The 14900-nt window shown below is 39.4% G+C and overlaps 2 protein-coding genes across 2 annotated transcripts in view; one reads left to right on the top strand and one right to left on the bottom strand.

The window, feature by feature from the left end:
• Nucleotides 1–8519, top strand: part of ME1 (malic enzyme 1) — a 100190-nt gene extending 91671 nt beyond the window's left edge. The window contains exons 12-14 of the mRNA XM_039334458.1: nucleotides 358–531; nucleotides 4141–4239; nucleotides 8010–8519. Coding sequence (XP_039190392.1) covers nucleotides 358–531; nucleotides 4141–4239; nucleotides 8010–8177 — 441 coding nt within the window. The 3' untranslated portion in view covers nucleotides 8178–8519. The remainder of the gene's footprint in view (nucleotides 1–357; nucleotides 532–4140; nucleotides 4240–8009) is intronic.
• A 1469-nt stretch (nucleotides 8520–9988) lies between these two features.
• Nucleotides 9989–14874, bottom strand: RWDD2A (RWD domain containing 2A). The gene is made up of 4 exons (XM_039334461.1): nucleotides 14730–14874; nucleotides 13479–13580; nucleotides 12153–12377; nucleotides 9989–10784 (listed from the first exon to the last, which is right to left on the bottom strand). The coding sequence occupies exons 3-4, from the start codon at nucleotides 12351–12353 to the stop codon at nucleotides 10110–10112; spliced, it is 876 nt and encodes a 291-aa protein (XP_039190395.1). The 5' UTR covers nucleotides 12354–12377; nucleotides 13479–13580; nucleotides 14730–14874; the 3' UTR covers nucleotides 9989–10109.
• Between the last annotated feature and the right edge of the window lie 26 nt (nucleotides 14875–14900).

Below are 14900 nucleotides of genomic sequence, written 5' to 3'. Positions count from 1 at the left end.
TATTATGGGGTCACGGCATTAGAAAGGTTGAAAACCATTGAGTTAGACAGATGTGGACATTACAGTAAAATTATAGAAAGATTTCAAACTAGTCTGAAACTTGCCAAGGGCATCCGGGAGGAACCACATAGATGTTATAGATATATAACATCAAATAATAGGTCTTTTGCTCTTCCTGTAATTTCTATTATAATCACTTTATATAGTAATGGCCAAAATTGTGGAAAACGTTTTCCTAAAGGTTTCCACAATTTTGGCCACTACTGTAAAAGCATTGTTAGCTACATGAACATTTTAATAGAAAGTGTTATTTCCCATGAAATAACACTTTGCAATATTATTTTTGTTTTTACTCAGGGACGAGGCATTTTTGCAAGTGGAAGCCCTTTTGATCCAGTCACTCTTCCAGATGGACGCAAGTTTTATCCTGGACAGGGGAATAATGCCTACGTATTTCCTGGAATTGCCCTAGGTGTTGTTTCATGTGGAGTGAGAAATATAAGTGATGAAATTTTTCTCCTTACTGCAGAGGTATTAATTATTCTTTGTATATATATAAATGGGAATCCAGATTGTTTCCACTTACTAACTTCTTTGTTTAGTGACCTTTCTAAGTTAAGACAGTTGCAATTAAGGCTGCTGCAAAGTCCCATGATCACATTCAGATGCTTCAAAATTGGCATGCATTTACAACTGTTGCAGTGTCCTGTGGTCATGTGATCGCCATTTGTGAAATTCACAACTGGTTTCCAACAAGTAGAACTAATGGAGAAAGCAAAAGTGAAATTGCAAGTTGTAGTCACATGATGTTATTCATTTACAAACATATGATATAAAATGCAGTCCAACTGCAACAGATTTCCTAGTAGAAAACATCATTTCTGGCAAACATATATTGTAAACATTTTTTCTGGTTTCTTCCTTGCCCCCGGGGTTCTTTCTCTCTCTAATTTATTGATTAATACCACTATAAAACCATAGAGATTGCATCTTTAAAATAAATTTGAAAAGTGGTTCTTACTTTTGCTTGTTCCGATTTATAACCAAGAAATGTGAATACATTTATTTCTTGATTTGATTGGCAGTGGAGAAATCTATGGGGAAATTTGTACAGGGACTATGGAAAATCTGAACAAAAATCTAGGGTTCCTATATTGTATAAAAGTAAAGGTTTCCCCCTGTCAGTCATGTTCAACCTTAGGGGGCGGTTCTTATCTCCGTTTCTTAGCCGAGGAAGCCAGCATTGTCCAAAGACACTTATGTGGTCATGTAGCCAGCATGACTAAACTCCAAGGCACACAGAATGCTGTTACCTTCCCACCATAGTGGTACCTATTCACAGTGCTTTTTTTCTTAAAAAAAAAAAAAAAGGTGCCGGAACACACACACATCATACAACCTGCCTTGCCTATCCTACAAGATTCCATCCAAAAAAGGTGCCGGAACTCCGTTCTGGGCGTTCTATGAGAAAAAAAGACCTGCCTATTCATCTACTCACATTTGCATGCTTTCGAATTGCTAGGAGGAGTTGGGACAAGTAACAGGAACTCACCCCATCACGCAACGTTCGGGTCTCAAACACAGGCTGTCAGCTCAGCTGACAAACTTGGTGTTTTTATCCCCCTGAGCCATCACGCACCCTGTATAGGATTATAGGTCTTATAAATTGTTAAAGCTCTCCAGTTAAAGTTGATAAAAGAAACAGTCTAGTTATTGTAAGCAACGAGTCTTGTTTTCAAGTGTTCTTATTTTCATGCCAAATAAAGTAGAGTTTGGAAGTGAAACACCTAAGCCCAGAAAGCTATAATGCCTAATTATAGGCAGTTTCACTGTGATGACAAGCACCATTCTTCTGGGCCTTATAATGTTTGACCACTTTAAGCTAATGAAATATTATTGTAACTCTGCCTAAATTCCAAGACTCCTAGTTTTTTAAAAAAAAACTTGGATCTACTGAACAAAACTTAACTCAGCTACCTCCAACATAAAGTCTGTGCTGCTTTTTCTTAACAACTTCAGCACCCCCTTGTGGATCCCAAAATATAAAAATATTAATTTTGATAACATTTATTCAACACTTTCCTGCTTTTAGATTTAAAAAAAGAGCAATAATTTTATTTTTGTATACTGTAAGAGAAAATAAATTTTAATGGGATAGTACTATGTTCTCTGAGAGAAAGCTTTATTTTGGAGAGAGTATTCTTGTGAACAGAAAATATCTCAGAAATAGCAGGCAAGAAATGAACACAAGAACAAAGAATTTTGTAAGATATTGGATAGGCCCAGGATAGAAATATTAAATATGTACTTATCCTCTTTCTCTACCCATTTAGTTTTTCAGGTTGAATCCCTTGTGTGATTGTATGTAGTATATTACTTTTGGGATGATAACGTGATGGGATTGGATCTCCTCCTCTCTATAGTCTTATTCAGGATAAAGCTTTCCAATGGGCATTGTTATCATGAGCCTAACATTTCTATCTTTTGTCTATGGAGATTCTCAGTCATCCAGGTCATGGTTGTCCCAAAGGTGCTTTTTCAAAAGGCAACTGGACTTTGCTTGTTTTGCTTGAAGATGTTTTGCTTCTCATCCAAGAAGCTTCTTCAGTTCTGAAGAACCTTTCTGGTTTTTTTTTTGTTTTGTTTTGTTTTGTGGTTGCCATAAATAATTTCTCCTGTACTTTCAATCAATATCCAAAATGTTTTGCTCTCTCTTTTGTCTCAATAGTTCAACTACAGTTAGAGGTATTGCAATTAAAGGCAATCTACTGACTGTTGTTCATCTGTGCTAATTAACAATGAGTGGGATTGCTGCAGTATGAGAGTTTTAAAATATCTAACCTGTTCTTAAAGATGTCTTTCTACAAGTGAGTCTGTACTCTGATTTGTATAGTTTTCAAAGATTAAAATAAAGTATTAAAATATAGTAAGGGCGGCCTAATTATAGAGAGGTACTTTGTACATTTAGGTTAAAGGTATATAAATAACTTTGTCTGGACTTGGAAGCTGGTAGAATTGGGCCATTTATTACTGGGATGGGAGACAAGACTAAACCAGGACTCTCCAAATTTCTTAAAGGCCACATGTCTTAAAGTGGCCAATTTTGGAGAACCCTGGATTAAACTGATACAACAACATCCTAGAACAGTGGTTCTCAACCTTTTTAATGTCGCGACCCCCAACCGGTCGTAAGTTGAGGACTACCCAGCCAGTCGTAAGTCAAGGACTACTCAACTGGGTGCAGCACCATTTGCAGAATGGGACTTTTGGCGGGCTCAGCAGGACAGAGACAGCCTGGACAATTCCTATTGGCTTTTGAAAGCCAATAGAATTAGACTCTATTCAAGAGAGTCTATTCTACTGGCTTTCAAAAGCCAATAGAATAAAAGGGAATAGCACAGCTAAGGAAAAGGGAAAAAAATGGCGGACTACGTTGTTTGGCAACCCCTGTGAAATGGTCGTTCGACCCCAAATGGGGTCCTGACCCACAGGTTGAGAATCACTGTCCTAGAAGAAAGCAACAGCAAATTACTTCTGTATAATGCCAAGAATATTGCAGAGACATGACCTTAAAGCCACCAGGAGTCAAGCTTAAACTGGAGAGTTTGTTTTTAAAGTCAAGAATGTCTCTCTTTTTTAGCTTTTTCTATATGCCTGAAATTATTTTTTAGGTCCGATGATTTTATGCGGCTGATAAAAAAGAGGGATTTTTGAGGTGCAAAAAGAGCTTAAGTTCCTTGAATTCTGCTTCCTTTGCCCTACATTTCATTTTAGATTCCTTTAATACCTGTACGAAAGGAAAGACGAATAAAATCCTTTAAGATAGTCTTCAGATAATTGGTCTTCCGAGTCATTTCCATGATGTTTGCTAGTACATTCTGGGTGTTGTTACCAAAGAAATGCAGAAGCAGTTGTAAAATAATAATAGAAAATAGAAAAATAAAATAATAAAATAAAGGATCAGGGCATTGAATTAGAAAAAAATAGGCAAACCGGCAGGTATCAGAGGCAAAGCTGGTGTCATTTAAAATTCCCATATATGTTCATTTCTGGTTTTTTTTATTGAAAGCAAGTTTTTCGTCTTTAAATAAAGGTAATAGCAAAACATGCATCTAATAGATATGTACTTTTTCTTCCTAGGTTATATGCCAACAGGTATCAAAGAAGCATTTAGATGAGGGCCGTTTGTATCCACCTTTAGTTGCAATTCAAGATGTCTCTCTTAAAATTGCTGCAAAAGTAAGTCCATGCTTTACTGGCTAATCATACTATGTGTCAGCCCTTCAAGGTAGGGTTATGAATTCTAATGCTACTTTATTATAAGGTTATGGTAAGGGAATCTTGCAACTCTGCTTTTATGTTCAAGAATACTAGGAGGGTTAAGCCTGAGATGCTTTTGTTGTGGAAAAAGCCCAATGAAAGAAACACAAGACAGCAACACAAAACAATAATTCTTACTTTAAGATTCAGAGGTTTATTTTGCTAATAATTTGGAACATACTTTTCTCAAACTACATTTCTGCTTTAGGCTCTGATTCCTCTTATCTGAACTTGTCTTGGTTGTGACTGTTCTTGTTCCTCCAGATTATTCCCATAGCCCATGACTCTGTAGTTCAAAAGGAAGTTGTTAGGTTTTTCATCCATTTTAGTGACAAAATGTATACAATAAATAAATTGTATACATTTCAAATGATTGTAGCAGAAAAAGTTTCAATGTAGCAAACCAACCCTGCATTGTGCCATTGTTCGACACAGTTCCCGTTGAAACTATTTTGATGTGGATCCATTCTCCTCTCCAGCTTTTTAAGATTGGCCTAAATATGGCTTCTTTTTCCAAAGTGGATGCTAGCCTAGCCCTGCCTTGCCCTGCTTCTTCTCCTTTCTCTTTCTTTGAGGATCTCTGGTATGGTATATATTCTTCACCACCCTTTTTTATCTTAGAAACAACTTCCATGAATGATTGGATGACCATCCAATCTATCAAGTCCCAAGTGAACTGACTTTCCCTAGTCACATTTTCTAATAAAGGCATGCAAGTTTTATTTGGCAAGGCCAAATAACAGTGAAATGCTCAGTGAAATGCAGTTGGAACATAAACAAATGGAGATTCAGCCACAAATCTTTGGCTTCTGGTATAGTTTGACTATCTTTTTCACTCCCTGGGCCTTATTCATTCTTCATTTTCTGCAAGCCTGCCAATTCTTTTATTCTTGCTTTATTGTTATCAGTAAGGAATAGCTTCTCTTGGGCACATCTGGTAATAATTTCAAAGCTAGTTGTCATATTTAATCCTCTTCAACTTGATAATGCAGATTTTCAATATTTAAAGCAAATTTAAAGAATTTATTTGAAATCCTGCAATCCTTGTATGGCAAAACCTTTGTTTACTATATTTTTAAGCCAGTAAGAAAAATGGTACCATAGAGTGTATTATATAATACAAAATATTATTTTATTATTAATATTAATATTAAAATAGAATACAGTCAATAGAGTTACAGTGATAATCCCCTCAAAATTTCAAAAACATTTTAAGTTGTTTTTAGTTACTATGAAAAGAACAACAAAATTTAATTATTTGAGTTGCAGAGTAAAGTTTGCAACGTTGACAGGAGTCAATGTTTTTTTCTAAAGGAGTTTTATTTATCAGATCTCTTTAAATTCATTTAAATGAAATACATTGAATTTGTAAGACTTTCCAGAATAATTTTGCAAAATGCATTCTGTCCTGTCATTTCTAAGATAGTATTTTACAAAGCTCAGGTTGACTGGAGAAATCCATTAGAGTTTCCTGTTATGCTTAGCAGTAACTAAAAAATAAAAAAAAAAAAGTGAGAGATCCGATTTATGGAATCCAAAGTTCTTTCTTCAAGTAGGACAAAAAAGAGTGTTATCTGGAATACAATTATCTAGAGAAGTGGTCCTTTCATACACAATTGCAAGGTGAAGTAAAAAGTTATTTTTAGCACCTTAAAAAATACTTTAACTTCACCTCCCTCTTTTTTAAGGAAAAATCTAGATCTTATATAGTAATGTAATAACTAAATATATTTATTTCAAAGTAAGTTCCAATAAAAATTAGTGTGACTTACTTTCAGCAAATATACCTATAGCAGAGCTGTAAGGATGAATTCATACATTATAGGTTGGATCCAGATGCAAATTATATTTAAATAAGTCCTGCTTAATTTAATGAACATAAACTTTTATTACTACCTCACACCCTAACATTTAAATTCACCTCACCTACATCAGGATGTAAGCTTGTTATATTTCAGTGTACACATCCAAGGCTTTGACTCTGCATGTAAACATAATACAGGTAGCCTCATTTAGTGACTGCCTCATTTAGCATCACAGTTACAGTGTGATGAAAAATAACTTTATGGCTATCCTCGCATTTATGAACTTTGCAAAGCAAAGGAAAGCTGGTCATAACCACAGTCACAGTTTCAATTGCTTAATGATCGGGTTGCTGATCATTACTAAAGAATGACTGGTGGTTACTAAAAAATGACTACCTGTACTATATACAAATTGTATTGAATATATGTGCAGTTTCCACTGAAGAAGATCCGGAAAATTAAATATACACTCTATTTGGAATATTAAGTGTAAGGTTGCATTCATCTCCATCAGTGGTCCCAACTTTCTGGCTTGGCAGTCCGGCGGAGGGGAGAGGATAGTTGCCTGTGAGTGGTGGATAGGCATGCAGAAGTGCGCGCAGCTCCATTCGTGCAAGCCACTTGTGTGAAGGGAACTTTATGGGCAAGCACAAGGGACTGCCGCTCATGTGGCCCAGTTCCACAGTGGGCCACGGCCCGGAGGTTGGGGACCCCTGATCTACATGCACCGAATGTGGTGAAGTTTACACTGTAAGATCACTTAAGCGGCAGTCCTGTAAATATTATTTGGGAGTTAGAATGGGAAACAATATCTGAGAAAGGCAGGATGGCAGGATTAAATATGCCAATCATGACATATTTCTGTCCTAAAGAGCTGAATGTGCTTGGTGAATTGGCCCTTTATTGCAATGAATCCAAAATGTCTCTCTAACTTGAATATTTTAGAATGAAGTGCTCTTATCTGAATGCTTTTTTCCCCCTAAAGCAGTGGTTCTCAACCTTTTTAATGCTGCGACCCCCCCAACCGGTCGTAAGTCAAGGGCTACTCAACCAGTCGTAAGTCGAGGACTACTCAACTGGTGCAGCACCGTTTGCAGAATGGGGCTTTTGGCGGGCTCAGCAGGGCAGAGACAGCCTGGACAATTCCTATTGGCTTTTGAAAGCCAATAGAATTAGACTCTATTCAAGAGAGTCTATTCTATTGGCTTTCAAAAGCCAATAGAATAAAAGGGAGTAGCACAGCTAAGGAAAAGGGGAAAAGAAAATGGCAGACTGCGTTGTTTGGCGACCCCCGTGAAATGGTCGTTCGACCCCAAATTGGATCCCGACCCACAGGTTGAGAACCACTGCCCTAAAGCAACTGGATTATGTTTTTTCTTGAGGAAGAAATGCTTTTTCCTTAAAAATGTTTTGCTTCTCATCCAAGAAGCTTTATCAGTTCTGGCAGGATAATGGTGGCGGGGAATGGAAGGATGGGGGGGGGGCATGGAAGGATTGTATTTCTTTGTAGTCATCTGGTCATTAGCACTCTCTTTGAGAGCTATTGAGGCCATTTTATCTGTACCCTCAGGGTCACCTGAATCAGAGCGCAAATGGGTGGGGAATCTTCTTGGAACTGCTGAAAGCTTTCGCTCCCAGTTGGAAAACCTTCAGCGTAATGAAGATGATGTGGATTAACAGTTTAGGACTGCTACAGTTTGTAACAATTCCTTTCAAAGGGAACGATGCCCAGGAATGTTTATCTTTTCTTGGACACAACACAGATTTATTGCGATGGGAATCCGATACCTGGTTTTTAAATTTTGAAGTTTCCCCATTTAGCATTCTGCTGCTGCTCAGGCCTCTAGGAATTCTAACCATGAGGGATTTGTCTTGCTTTCGTAGATTGCAGAGCTAGCCTACAAAAACAAGACGGCAACTTTCTACCCTGAACCAGAAGACAAGGAAGCATTCATCAGGTCTCAGATGTACAACACTGACTATGAAAGCTTTCTGGCAGACTCTTACGTTTGGCCCGAAAAAGCAATGAAAATACAGACAAGAAAAGTTTAACCAGAGACCACAACGCTGTAACAACGGAGCACTCCAGAAAAGGGTTGATTTCTGTCTTTTGTTAACTCAGAACTCCGTTTTTAACAGCAGCGTGTTTTAAACCTGTGGGGTTGGGATTAGAAATGTTAATGTTCTTTTCACTTTAAGGTACAATTATAAATCTATAAACAAATGAAAATAATTTGGATATAATAATTTCCTCCTTCTTTGGTCCTGCTAGGCAGCACTTACTGCAGGAGGAAAATTCAGTAAAATTCATAAGTGTTGACATCTGTACAAAATGGTGGTTCTGTTAACTAGTTTTGCCATTAAATTCAGATGAAGCAATACTGTGATAAACCATGTATCAGTATGATTACTTAAAGCATGGTTGGGGATGTTTAATTTATCAGGGCTACTGTAATTTCTCCCTTCGTTCGCCAACTTGCCTGTTAGCGTACCTTTGTGGGAGATTTTCAGATATGTTTAACGGTGCCCTCTCAAGACTATTCTATGTCTACTTGATCTATGGTTGTCGCTTGTACATCAATGAGCAGTGTCATTTGGTGAACCTTTTCTGTCATTGATAACTTTTGCACCGAGATCCCCCCTCCCCTTCCTCTCAGTGGAATTCAAAAGTACAAAATTCTTGACCATGAAATAATCCTACTGGCCATTTTACAGTTTGGTGTTGAATGGTGATGATTCCATTTTAAGGCTTTATATAGAAAAGGCAGTAATTCACTCCCATCCTAGTGCATTTGAAGGAAATTCCTAGAAGTTCCTTCCTACTCTGTTCAGTGTGAGGGAGTTAGATTCACGTTTGTGGTGCCAATCTCCCTTTTTAAAAATCTACCAGGTTACTCCTGACTCAGAAGGCATGTTTTAACGTTTCTGCGAGTCACAGCTGAAGCAGAATTACATGGAAAATGGTAAAAAAAGCTAAGGGGGAGATGGGGAATACCAGAGATTTTGGAATTTCAGGATAATCTGTGATAGTCTCAGGCCCATAGCTCTCCAGAAATTTTGTTCCGTTGTAGTGACCCAATACTACTTGCAAACCCCAGCAGGTGCACCTGCAGTACAAGGTGGTTTCTTTTTAAAATGCTGAACTGCCTCGGTCTTTCATAATGCGCAACATAGGAATGAGGTGTTAATATACTTGTTAGGGTTGTGCTACTTCTTTAAAAGATGTCTGGAAGTTGAGTCATGGCAACTGAACTTTTTTGTTTTGAAATGTTTTGCTGCTTTTCCAAGTAGCTTCTTCAGTCTACTGCAAAGGTCCCCAACCTTTTGGCCACCAGAGACCAGTTCCATGGAGAGAGGTTTTTCTGCAGACCGGAGGGTGTGTGGTTTTGTGTGCTGCCTGCATCCCACAGATGGGGCTTTGCTTGTTTGTGTGGACTGGTTGCTGGCATGCCGTGGCCTGGTACCGGTCCATGGACCAGGGATTGGGAACCTCTGGTCTACTGTACTTGTACTTGGATAAGCAGTGAAATGTTTCAAACCAAAAAAAAAGAAAAGTCCAGATGCCGTGACTCAACTTCCAGACAACTCTACCTGGATGCCTGAGAATCTTCATCGACATACTTTAAAAGATGTACTTAGCAACAGAAGGAGGCTCTCTTAGAATAAGTTGGGTTCTCTGCTTATAAAGATAAACAGAGAACCATCTGGAAGCAGTTTATAGGTGGCGATACAAGCCCAAATAATTGATATGATGTCTGCTTTATGGATTTGAAGACAAGTACATATTACATGTTGCAAAGCATTTTTTTCAAAAGGGTTGCTCAGCCCTACTGCTTATTACTTGTCCTCCAGAGATGTAGGCATTTTGAAATATATAAAGGCTGTATTTTATTTTATCATATTATACAGTATAATCACAGCAGTCCTCCTTGATTTCATACCAATATAACTGAGAACCGTCCTCCTAGCACATTTGTTCTTGTGCTAAGTGTCAGGAATTTTTCCTTCAACGCCAAACAAGATCTGAAATATGTGCTCACTTTGATGAACCTTAAGAAATTCTAGGAATTGACCAAGGTCCATATGATAGTCATTTCTTAATCCATAATCACCATGAGCTTGAAACTGTAAATCTTCAAAGGTCTGAAAGAGACGAAAACTTTCCCCATTTCCTTCTGTTTCTCCAGTCTCAAGATGCTTGCAGGAAATGTGCTTCCAATTAGGATATCTAATAATACGCCAAAACTCTTCACAGTTTTCTTTTGTGCCCTCCACACAAATCACCCCAGGCTTGCCAGTTAGACAGAAGCCAGTCAGATTTAATTTCTTTGCATATTCAAAAATCTTTTTCCTCAATTCTTGTCGGTATATGTGATGGCTGTAAATCCACATGCGTTTAAAGTGTGCTTTGGCTATTTCTTTCCTTGTTGTTCTTTCACAAACTTCACTATTTTGTACTTCGAATGTACTGCTATCCTGTAGCCACCGAACAGCTGCACATATACAAAGTTCTCCAGGCTCCAAAGAAGCAATGTAAGATGTAAGATCTTTATTGAGCTGCAACTGTTGTTGCCTGTCTAGTGCATCTGATCTCGCAAAAAGTTGTGGTGTCACGTAGGGGTAACTGTGAGGCAATTCCACCTGCAAATCTACAATGGCCTAAAAAAAAAAAAAGAGGGGGAGGCAAATAACATAATGAGTTATTTTGTACTTGAACAATTTTTCTGTGAAAAACTGTATGCTAAAGGAAATACAGGAATCCAACTACAATATACTTATGCAAGTTTTTTTTATTTCAGCAAAACCTAAAGCATAAAAACATAAAAAAATAATTATTCCCTTCCCAGAAATATTCTGTATATTCTATATGTCATAAAGGATATTTTTTACTAATCTGCATACAGTACATCTGCATACACAAGAACAAAAGTATACCAAACAATTCTATATACAGCCATCACTCAGTCTCTTTATGTATGCCCTCATACTACAGAGCTCTAAGTATGGTTATTTACAAATTAAGATAACTGCGTAACACAGAGAGCTGATATAACGTACAAGTTCCTGAATCCCTGACACAAGTAATCCTTGGCAACCGGGACTGGAATTCCCATCACTAAGCAATACTGTCCATAAAGAGCGACTGCATCACTTAGCATAGCAATCTCCGCAGTCCCAGTTGCTGTAGTTAACTGAATCTCGTGGTTATTAGTGGAGCAACAACAAAAATAGATATGTTCAAGTAAAGACTGGATAATCAGGATGCTTTAACTGAGATTTCTGCATTGAATAGGCTCCCTTCATTTATCTAGAGAAGCTGTTCTAGATCATAGATCACAGCTCAAGATTTAAAGTAGAAGAAAACGCTTCAGAAATGGAACAAAATTCTTCAATAAACATGTAGAAGGCGACTATCTTGGGGTCCCAGATATACAAATTAAAAAAAAGATATCCAAAAGAAGTCTGTAAAAATATGCCCAGTGAAGCTGCATTGTTAACTGAAAAAGCTTTTAGGCCATCTACAGCAGTGGTTCTCAACCTTTTTATACCGGCGACCCCAGTCATAAGGATGCGCCGCGCATGTGCGGCGGCGGCCCCATGTGCAGTGCGCGGCCCACCCCCATGCACGGCGCGCATGCGCGGCGCGGCACGCATGCGCGGTGCCGCCAGCTGAGGAAAAAAAATGGCAGATCGCGTTGTTTGGCGACCCCCGTGAAATGGTTGTTCGACCCCAAATGGGGTCACGACCCACAGGTTGAGAACCGCTGATCTACAGGGACATCTTCAACACCACTGCAGACAGGATATTGTATTATAATCATTTATTTAATCTCTAAATGCAGTACTATAATTTAATCTATAGCTGACAAAAAAAACCCCGACTAAGGCAAAATCCAACCAAATAGGCATTATGCCTATTGGGCTAAAATTAGTAATTTTATTGAGACTGACTCTCAGATGTTTAGTAAACTGAAGTACAATTGAAACTGTTCAATAATAATAACCAGTGAAAGCAAATGGTCTCACCTTGGTTTCATTTATAGGAACAGCAACTGAATACTCAATTTTAGGCGGGAGATTTTCAGTTGTATTGTTCAGGTACCTCTGAATATTCTGGAAAATATTTTCATCTTGAAGAGTTACTTCTCTTTTATTAGGAAACATAGACAAAAGCATTTCCAATTCCGCCACTTGAAGCTCAAGACTATCTTTTATATTGCTGGACATCCTGACAGATGCAGCTTCAGTCACCTACAAAAAGGAGATATCAAATCAATAAAGTTTTTGCTAGCATCGTCTCAAAAAAAAAAAAAAAGTCTTGAGACAGTTTGGAGAGCCTGATTTTTGTTTTCAACTGAAACATTTCTTTATTAGGGTGGGGGTTTGTTTTCCGAGCTTGTGGGTTGGTTTCTGAATGTTTCGTTAGCAGGCTAGGTAAGGAAACATTTGGAAACCAACCCACAAGGTCGGAGAACAAACCCCCACCCTAATCCTACACCCGAGCTACAGATATTTGCTGCTATCACAAACGTTTCTTTATCTGTAATCTTAGATTTAGGCATTAGTTGTAAGGAGTTAAAAGAGACGGTACAGAGTAAAATCAAGTCCCAGCAGAGACATAATGTACCACAATAAGGAGAAACACAAGAAATAAGACAAGACATAGGAAAAGCCCTTCAAAATTGTGGAAGCGAAGATGCCCTCCTGGCTGCTCAAGAGATCCAAAGAAAGAATGGCTGCTTGGAAGGTATACTAACCAAAGGGCAAAAGAAATGGATGCAAGCCCTCAGATTGATACAGGTAGTCATAGTAACAGCCACTGAGTCCAGTGTTCATTTGAAGTTATGACGGTACTGAACAAGCGGTGGGCTACGATCATTCCTCAAAAGTTCCAGCTGTCCCAGTACCCTTGCTGTCATGGGATCAAACTCTGATACTTGGCACCTGGCTCATGTGACCGTTGCAGTGTCCAAAATCACATGTTCACAAATTATGATTTTTCTCAGCTAGCTTCCCACAAGCAAAATTAATGGGGAAGCCGGCATGGAAGGTTGTAAACAGGTCAGCGAAGTCTCTCCTACTTATGCACCCTCTCCCTGCCAACAATTACCCCCCCCCAGCCTCACTGCGCTTATGCCTCTTACCAATCTTGCTTTGCTCTCCCATCCAGCAGCAGCCACTCCGAGCCTTGCCATGCTCTGCTGCACCGCCTCGGCCATCCGCACACTCCCTTGCTCTGTTTTCCACCAGGCAACGGCAACTTATCTGTCGTCTCAGGTTTACTGGCACTTGCAACTTCTTGCCACCTCCCCCCCACCCCCAGCAGGAAGGCGGGAGGAGGTGTTTGCTTACCTGTTCTTAGAGATATCCAAGAGAGGATCCTGTGCAGGAGAACTAAAGAAGAATAATTTTGCCCGGTCAATGGTCCAGCTTTTGAAATGTCCTACTATTGTTCTGTAGGAAAAAAAGCAAATTCCATGAGTACTTTCACAATTCTGGAAATGTCTTTTGAATTGCAGCAGCAAAATGCAACACAGGGCCAATGTATACTTTGGTAGTATTTTCTTATACTGTTCCAGGGTACACGTGTGTTAATGGTTCCATGCTTGCAGACTGCTAAGCCTGAGTCCAGTGGGGCTGAGCGGCTAATACATTTTAATTAACATTTATTTTTAGTATTTGGTTGAACAAATGTTTTCACTTTCCATGACTTTCTTAGCCGTGATGGCGCAAAACGGAAGGAAGCAGAGGGGCTCCCCTGGTCCTCCTAGGGGACGGGCCAATTGAAGTCCTCTTTGGCGGGATCTCAGGGAGGACCCCAACGCTTTCTCGCTCTTGCATTTAGCTTTGCTTGCCCTCTGTTCAGTTCCGTGCATAATGCAACACCAAATCCGACTGATATTTAGGAAAACTCCAAACATAGTAATAAAGCAGCTCCCATTTCTAGAGTTACTAGATCTGAGTTGCAGAACAATGTCCTGTGAACCACCATAAGGCAGAAAAGAATAAAAAGCTCCTACATCTCTTTGCCACCATCTCAGGGTCATCTATTACCGTCAGCTACACACGCCTCCAGTTCATATAATCAGTTCATTTCTTTCAGGAAGTTGTTGCTGACATTCTAGTTGGAGCAATCTAACCTAACACAGGTAGTCCTCGACTTATGACCATAACTGAGCCCAAAATTTCTGTTGTTGACAGTTAAGTGAGTTTTGCCCCATTTTGCTAGTAACTCGGCTGTTAAGTGTATCTGGCTTCCCCATTGACTTTGCTTATCAGCAAGTCGCAAAAGGTGATCATGTTACCTTGGGACGGAGCAACGGTCATGAGTATGAACCAGTTGCCAAGCATCTGAATTATGATCACATGATCACGGGGATGCTGCAAAGATCATAACTATGAAAAACAGTCACAAGTCACTTTTTTTCCAGTGCCGATGTAACTTTGAACGGTCACTAAAAGAACCGTTGTAAGTCGAGGGCTACCTATGAAAGGGGAGAGAGACCTGGTCTTCACCATCGGGGAGGGTCAGGCCAAAGATGTGGTCGTCAAGAAGCGCTTTTAAATTCTACGCAGAGCCTCTGGCTCGGCACTATAACCCACCTTCCGCCTAAGATTTCTGTCAGAGCTGGTCGTACAAATCCCGGAGCCGACCTACGCGCTTGATTGCAGAGGAGCACGTACCCGACCGGCCAGCTCACATGGCTGCAGATGAAGGACGTGGGCCAGGAAGCGCCACGCAATCCAGCCCCGGCCGCCGGAGGAGGGACTCTG

The sequence above is a fragment of the Crotalus tigris genome, unplaced genomic scaffold, assembly GCF_016545835.1.
Source record: "Crotalus tigris isolate CLP2741 ecotype Arizona unplaced genomic scaffold, ASM1654583v1 scf7180000017631.5181431, whole genome shotgun sequence".
NCBI lineage: Eukaryota > Metazoa > Chordata > Lepidosauria > Squamata > Viperidae > Crotalus > Crotalus tigris.
The sequence above is the reverse complement of the archived record's forward strand: the minus strand, read 5'-3'. Positions and strand labels throughout refer to the sequence as shown.